Source organism: Cicer arietinum, chromosome 4, assembly GCF_000331145.2.
Source record: "Cicer arietinum cultivar CDC Frontier isolate Library 1 chromosome 4, Cicar.CDCFrontier_v2.0, whole genome shotgun sequence".
Classification (NCBI taxonomy): domain Eukaryota; kingdom Viridiplantae; phylum Streptophyta; class Magnoliopsida; order Fabales; family Fabaceae; genus Cicer; species Cicer arietinum.
This window is the reverse complement of record NC_021163.2, coordinates 45,511,120-45,519,558: the sequence shown is the minus strand read 5'-3', so window position 1 is coordinate 45,519,558 and position 8,439 is coordinate 45,511,120. Positions and strand designations below refer to the sequence as shown.

The following is an 8,439-nucleotide window of genomic DNA, read 5'->3' as shown; positions in this document are numbered from 1 at the left end:
GTTCAGCAGAATAGTCTCTAATAGCTTTCTTAAGTTGTGAGGTGTAAAACACTGCATGCACTCTACTTCCTTTAGGCAACTTCCACTTATAGGATATTGCCCCTATTTTCTTTAGGATAGGAAAGGGTCCAAAGTACCGTGGAGTCAATTTCTGATCAATCCTTCTAGTCACCATCTGCTGTCTAAGGGGCCAGAGCTTCAATAATACCCACTCACCCACTTCAAACGAATAGACTTCTTTTCTCTTGTCGCATATCTCTTCGTCTGTTCTTGGGCCATGTTCAAATGATACTTAAGTTGACGTAATGCCTCATCACATCAACTAATTCAGCTACTACCACTTCTACTTTCGTTTCTCCTTGTAAATATCTAACCACGGTAGGTGGTTTTCTTCCATACACTGCCTCAAACGGTGTAGCTCCTGTAGACACATGGAATGAATATATGCTATAGTAGAAAAGTATTCCTTTGATTAATTGGATGTCTGGTTGGGATTTAGGGTCCTATTGCAGCTCTATTATCACCTTCTGCAATTGGGGATCATTCATAATTACCTGCTGAATTTGTTGCTCTTGCATACATATGGGAAAAGAAGTTATCCCTTTCAACTCCACTTCCTTATGCATTCTTGAAAGAGCGTCAGCAACTTTATTATCTAGACCCAGTTTGTACACCACTACAAAGTGATAGCCCAATAATTTTGCTATCCAATTATGTTGATCAGCCATAGTGATGCGTTGTTGAAGCAAGTGTCGTAAGCTCTTTTGGTCAGAGTACACTACAAATCTTCTTCCCAACAAAACGAACGCCATTGTTGAACGGCCAACACCAACGCCATCAATTCTATCTCATACGCGGACTTTTAAATTAGTCTTGGATAAAGCTTTGCTGAAATAGGCTATATAGGCTTCTTTTTCTGCATTAAAACTGCACATATTTCTTGTTCGGATGCATCACATTCAACCTCAAAAGGTTGTGAAAAATATGGGAGTATTAAAATTGGAGCTTGCACCATAACCCTTTTAAGATTCTTAAAAACCTCTGACTCTTCTGATCCCAATGAAATCCTTCCTTCTTTGTTAATTCTGTCAATGGTTTAGCTATCTTTCCATAGCCAACAATGAATTTCCAGTAATAACCAATCAGCCCCAAAAATCTCCTCACTCCTATGACATTATGAGGGATTGCCCACTCCGAAATGCTATTAATCATAGTTGGATCCACAACCACACCTTATTTTGATATTACATGACCTAAATATTCCACTTTTCTACTAGCAAAATTGCCTTTTTTTTCTTCTATTAACGGCAAAATAGAGGTACTGTAAAATCTCCATCACTTGAGATAAATGTGTTAAGTGCTCTTTCCATCCCTTACTATATACTAGGATATCATCAAAAAATACCAAGACAAACTTATAGAGACGTGGCTTGAAAATCTGGTTTATGGTGGATTGGAAAGCGGTTGGTGCGTTCTTCAATCCAAATGGCATCACTAGAAACTCATAGTGCCCCTCGTGAATTCGAAATGTCGTCTTATGCACATCCCCTCCTTTCACCCTTATTTGGTGATAACTGGATTTCAAATCAAGTTTTGAGAAATACTTCGTTTCATGTAGTTTATCCAATAATTTATCAACTACAGGAATTGGATATTTATCTGACACTGTAACCTTATTCAATTCTCTGTAATCAACACACATCCTCCATGGCTCATCTTTCTTTTTAACTAAAATGACAGGACTAGAAAATGCGTTAAAACTGTTTTGAATTATACCTTGGGTCAGCATGCTCTGAACTTATTTTGCAATCTCTTCCTTATGGTGGTGCGGATAACGATATGGCCTAACACTCACAGGACATGCATCTTTGTATTCTCTTCAAAAACTCCCTTAAAATTCTCAAACAAGTCTTGAAGCTCTTGTTGTTGGTCCTGAGTTAGCTCCTGCAATTCTTCATTTGTTGTTTGAACCAATTCTTCTTCCAATAAACTGTGCAGTGTTTAGAATTATTGTGCCTAAGACTAGTGAAAGGCTCAAACCTGTTGTGTGGACAGTGTATGACTGCAAGGGTAAAAAAGAGAAGAATCATTTCAGTTTGCGCTCGAGGTGCTTTAGAATTGGCCAAGTCTTTTGTAGTGAAGAACTGACCATGTAATTCCAGAATTTTTCCTTCCCATTGAAAATTGATGGTCATTTTCTCCCAATCAAATATCACCTTCCCAAATCTTTGCAACCAAGTCACCCCCAAAATCATATCCAAATCACCCAATTCCAAGACCAAAGCATCAATATTAGTGGTGAAATCATCTAATTGTACTTCCAATTTTCAACACCTCCCCCTATTGGACACACGGTGGCCGTCTCCCAACCTTACTCTCATCGATCTTCCTTGTTCCACTGTTAACCCCAACGCATTAGCCACATGAAGTGAAATGAAATTGTGACTGGCGTCGCTATCGATTAAAACCAAAATGGAAACCCCGTTTAGACTTCCATTGAGGCGCAAAATGGTTGGAGGAGTATTATTTGATTTTTTCTTTGCTTCAGTAAGACCAATCAGTCCCAAAGAATTGCAATCAAGAACTTCATCCTCATCCTCCTTAGCTTTTATGGCAATCACCTCACCTTCTTTGTTAATTGTCTTGTCGTCTCCCAAAATCACCAACTGGAGCTGCTTTTCAACACACTGGCAAAGAGGATGGTATTTTCCCCACATCGAAAACACAAACCTCGTGTATGTCGCTCCATCAGTTCCAAATACGGAAAATGCTTGAGACCACTTGCGGTCGCTACTGACTCTTCTCCTTTCATCATTTTCAGATCTCACCGTATTTTGAGAAGTGCTCGTGTTCGTATTTGAGGTGGATTGGGGTCAACTTGGTTTTGTTGTGCACTGACCCAGTTAAGTTATTATTAAACCCACTTCTAGGTCGGGACAAACCCGAGTTATAATGAGATCCAAATCCCTTATTCCCGTTGGGCCCCGATCCACTTGGCCCACTTCTCTTCCAACTGTGAAGCCCACATACACTATCTCCTATTGAAATCAGAGACCCACGTAGTTTTGTTTCGACATCACAAGCAATCTTCATCGATTGCATTCTTGTTTGTGGATTCAACTTACGCATCTTCAGGCGAATGTGGTTCTTGAGTTCTCCCATGAAGTACACAACGTACTACCTCTCCGGTAGCCTTGCTACTTGTGACGACACATATTCGAAGGTGATAACGTATTCATCAAATGTTCCCATTCAATTAAAGGGGTTATCACTTTGTCTTCCACCATACCTTTCAATTAAAGCTTGTTTCAGCTTCAACCAATTCAAATCGTCCTCCGTCTCATGCAACAAATTAAACTAGTGAACTGTTGCCCCCTACATGCTTAGCTTCGCCAATCTAACCTTCACCTCATCCGACATCCCTTGAATTTCAAAATACGTTTAAGCTCGCGAAATCCAAGACACAAGATTGTCACCATCAAATGATGGTAACTCAACTTTCTTCACTGCCATCTTATACTATGTCACTGAGTCCTCAGAATGCGCACGTTGTTCCCTTGTTTTCGCTTGGTCGTTGCTCCAGCAACCTCGTGTACCTATTCATCATAGTTTCACGAAATTCCCTCAACTCCTGGCGAACAATCTTCCACACTAAAAGTTTTGCTTCAACTGCTTCCATTCGATCTGACAACTTAGGGGGTACAACGCACAGAATCACAAGTACTTCTCGGAGATTCGACAGGTTGGACCAATGATAGACTCACAAAAAAATAGAAATAAGTGAACAATAAAATTATAGATGAAATGGAGATTTATTGATTTATGGAAGAGAAAATTCTGGTAAAGTTTATAAACCAAAGCAGAGCTCCTTCAAAGAAAATAATATTCTCTTAATACGATGATAACAACAATTGTGTCTGACTAATGCTCCACTACCCTCCTCAATTTATTCCCCTATGTGTAACTAAAATTCCTAGAATTCAAAGAGTTCCTCTGCCATGTCATTAATAAAATTAGTCATCTCTTTTTAACCCTTGCGGACATACACTCTCCACACAGTAGGTTTGGGCTTTCACTAGTCTTAGGCCCAACAATTCTATCATACTTCCACAAGATTACAATCCTATAATATCCATTATTGAGGGTAAGTTTGAGTTAATTCGACTTGAGGAGGTCAAAGCTCTTCTTTTTGCGCATGAAATGCAACTTGACAACTACAAACAAGCCACAATTGTTGAAATGACGTCAATTAACCTAACGCAGTCGGAAAAAACATCGATTCGATTTTACAACCTAACGAAGCTTAAATTTCGTCTCAAGGTCCACAAGCATATGATTCTAATGGATCGAATTACACTGCGTCTAGTTATGGAGGTTATGGTTGTGGTGTTCGTGGAGGCCGCAACTGTGGTAGAGGATGATTCAGTAATGTTCAATGTGAGGTTTGCTTTCATTTAGGTCATACTGCTTCTATTTGTTAGTATCGCTTTAATAAGCACTACCAAGCCTTTGTTCCTCCAAATATACAAGGAAGAAATAATAGCGGGATCTTGCTTTAAGTATCATCTTCATTAGCATATTTTCCTTCCTCTTTTTCCTATGTGAAAATAGAAACAACAAAACAAAGAAGGAAGAAAAAATAGTGGGATCGCGATGGGAAACACTAGGATTAGCTACGTCGGGATAGCGGGTTCTCGTCGGGATCTTGTTTCTCGTTGTCGTGGACCACGCCGTCGCGGTCAGGCATTGCACCACAATGGAATAGCGAGATCTCGTCGGGAAACACTGGGATTAACTACCTCTCTGCCTATCCTTTCCTCCGGTTCTACTCATTTTCTTTCTTCTACTAATCCTACTGTTTCTTTGGTTATACACAAATGACTTCATGTTCCTTCTATAACAAAGAATCTCATTAGTGTAAGTAATTTTGCTAGGGATTATTTCATTTACATTGAATTTCACTCTAATCATTGTCTTGTCAAATCTCAGGCAACCAACGAGGTGCTACTAAAGGGTTATGTAGGACAAGATGTCATAAACTTACTATGATGTAAGATAAATAACACTTCTATAAGGTCTTAAATTATGATGGTAAGAAGAAAGATAAAGACCACCTGAGTACAATGATTCAGGAGGAACGGGAACTTACATATACGGCCCTGCAAAAGTTTGAAATGTAGAATTAAAAACAGTACCAAGCTGTACAACGCCAGTTTTCAATACATGAACAACAAGAAAATTATATCTACCTGGAAGACCCTTCAAGGCATTGAAACAGAGGCATGTATCTTCAACCAAAACAGGTCCTTTAACCTTGCCACAAATAAAAATAATGAGAAAGCTAATATAGGGATTAAAGGACGAAACCAACCTAAAATCATACTAGTTGTAGTTTCAAAAAAGGTAGCTCAGTTGATGAGCTAAGCACTGAAAGTGTTTTAAGTAGGGGGTCTAAGGTTCGAACCCCAAAAACTAATATAACCACTAACATTTGCCTATAAAAAAGATACAAACCTAGGTGTTTGTTTGGTAGAAAAAATAGTAACTTGAGTACCTGAAGTGCAGCCAAACGAGCCTTCTCTTTGGAGATATCTTCAGGCTCTCCTTGCAACTCAGGCACTACAAAATACAAAAACAAAAAGTAACTGTAAGAAGAATGAACAAACAGGAAAAATAACAGAATTAAAAGTAATAAAACCTATATAAGCCGGTTTTTCAAAAAGACCATGAAGAAATGCGTGAAGAGTAAAGATAATCAACTCAAATGATAAACATGTAGGAAGAACCATCAAAAAATGGAAAAGAAAGATTGAAAGGAGAGGTTGGTATTACAGTCAAGTTTGAGGGATTGAAAAGGAATGGAGTGACCCAAGATGGCACGAACTTCTTCAAGCTTTTTGGCATTTCCAGTAACAAAAGTAACTGGACGTGGCAGTACCAACCCAGAGGCAGCAGATTTTATAGCAGCCATTTCCCAAATCTTCTTTATTTTTCTGGGGTTCCAGGAAGAAAACATAATCACCAACAATGTCAACCAACATGACTTCAACTTTATCACTGGATAAGTGGATATATAAATACAAGAGGGAATATACCTACCAAGGACCTTTTACAAATTAATCTACACTGATCGAACCCAATCTCAACTCAATCAAATTGGGTAAATGAGTTTTTATGAGCATATATATGATAAAATTTTATTTGAAAAATCAGAAAAACAAATCTATGAATTTACTTACAACATACAAGTAGAAAAAAGATTCAAAATAAAGTACGAAACCTATAAGAAAGTTAAACAATATTGAAAGGAAAGTCTAAATTGTATTGCAAATAGTTTGATATTAATACAAAACATGACATGTCCTGTGGTAATATTTGTTTAGATGGCTCCTAAAGTCCTGCTCAAAACGAACTGAGTGCATATAAATAAGCTGCACTAAATTAAATTTGTATTCTGAAACGTATTGACATACTAATTACAAACCATCAAGCTAAACAAATACAACAAATCAACAAGCAGTTCCCATTTTTCATTTTCGGTTACAAAAGAAATACAAAATGGATATCATTTTTCTTTCCAATACCAAATAAAATTAGCTAAAAATAAAACCCAAAAGAAAAAGATGAATACTAAATTTGTAGAAACAACTTTTTCCAGAGTTAAACTAAAAATAATTCACATCGGCAAGCAGTTCCCATTTTTCATTTTCGGTTACAAAAGAAATACAAAATGGATATCATTTTTCTTTCCAATACCAAATAAAATTAGCTAAAAATAAAACCCAAAAGAAAAAGATGAATACTAAATTTGTAGAAACAACTTTTTCCAGAGTTAAACTAAAAATAATTCACATCGGCATTACATAATGAGATTATCATCCTCAAAGTCAAATTGAAGTCTATGTAACAATGAGTCAGGGTTGTGTGCAGTCACAACCGTGTTGTACGCAGAGACACTATCTCGATCGTACAATCAAAGATTGGATTGTCCATATTTCAAGATTGGATTTTTTGTTTTAAGAAAAATCAAAAATTGCCTTAAAATCAGGACCTTTCAATCACTAGTCAGACTGCATGTAATCCAAATCCATGTAACAACAAGAAAAATCTTGCTTTTCCTTTCCACATCATGACACTAATATAAATATAACGATAAGTTTGATATGTCAATTTTTTTTGCTATAAAATGTGAACAACACAATGCCTTTTGTACATACATACAGATTCTCTCTATCCTCAAGTCATTAACATTCAATCTATGCGAATTTGTCTAAGCATATATAAAGAATAACGACAGGCCAAACTATGAAGAGTGTCAAGTGTGATGAGTACACTATAATGTTGATACCCTGAGTCAGAACTTTTATCAAACAATTGGTATCCAAACAACAACAAGTGAAATGAATAAAATAAATAAACGAACAAACAAAAATGTTGAGACTAGAATTCGCTACTACACAGGTTATTCATGTATTGGAGTAGAAAACAAAGGAGATAATACCAGGGATGAATGATGGAGAATTTTGGACTCAAAGCGTTCGCTACACACAAATACTGAGACACTGAAACTTGTGTTTTGAATTGAACTGAGTGTACATGTAGCTCAGTTTAGTTCGGTTCGGTTCGGTTCGAGACCTCAAGCCCTGAATCCATTATTGTCTTTGGTTTTAACTACTTTCTAACTGACCCGAACGATTATTTAGACATCATTTTGGGTCGGTTAGTTTTAGAACCCGAGTCTTTAACCCTTTGTAGTTTGTACTACTTTTTAACTGACCTAAAATTCAGACCAATTATTATTTGTATATTTACATCAATAAACAAAATTATTATTTGTTTTTCGTGTCGGTTACTAATTTTTTCGTATGTGTCCATTATTAACTGGCTTTAGATTCAAATTTTAAAATGAAAATGAAACATTTATAATGTTTGATATGTGTCTCTACAAAATTATGGTATTTAAATTTAGTTTTTAAAATTATTTTATTTATTTTAAATTTTTATTTTTATTTTATAAATACTGTTTTGAGAGATTAAAATGCATCAATTTTTAGTAAATACTTTTTAAAATAGGGATTAAAAGTAAATAAAAAAATTTAGATTTAAATATGTCTTTGGTCCCTATAAATAAACTACTTTTTTATTTTAGTTTCTGTAAATTTTTTTGTTTAGATTTAGTCTCCGTAAAATCAAAAACAATCGGCTTTGGTCTATAAAAAAAGAACCGATAAACCGTCATGACACGTGTGTCTATAAATACACACAAACACATAATTAAAAGAGGAGTTTTGGAGTTTTTGAAAAACTCGTCATTCTCTTAATGTTGATTTGACGTTATGGACCAAAGGCGTCTCTGTTTAAAGTAGGATCAATATTGTTTTGAAAAACTCGTCATTCTCTTAATGTTGATTTGATGTTGTTCTTCAATTTTGTCCAAAC

General features: G+C 36.1%; 1 protein-coding gene across 1 annotated transcript in view; it reads right to left on the bottom strand.

The window, feature by feature from the left end:
* Positions 1 to 7,659, bottom strand: part of LOC101515663 (inosine triphosphate pyrophosphatase) — a 20,183-nt gene extending 12,524 nt beyond the window's left edge. Inside the window, exons 1-5 of the mRNA XM_004497701.4 lie at positions 7,502 to 7,659; positions 5,833 to 5,993; positions 5,555 to 5,619; positions 5,250 to 5,313; positions 5,150 to 5,159 (exon numbers count right to left, since the gene is read on the bottom strand). Of these exons, the coding sequence (XP_004497758.1) occupies positions 5,150 to 5,159; positions 5,250 to 5,313; positions 5,555 to 5,619; positions 5,833 to 5,971 (278 nt within the window). The 5' untranslated portion in view covers positions 5,972 to 5,993; positions 7,502 to 7,659. The remainder of the gene's footprint in view (positions 1 to 5,149; positions 5,160 to 5,249; positions 5,314 to 5,554; positions 5,620 to 5,832; positions 5,994 to 7,501) is intronic.
* Positions 7,660 to 8,439: the final 780 nt, after the last annotated feature.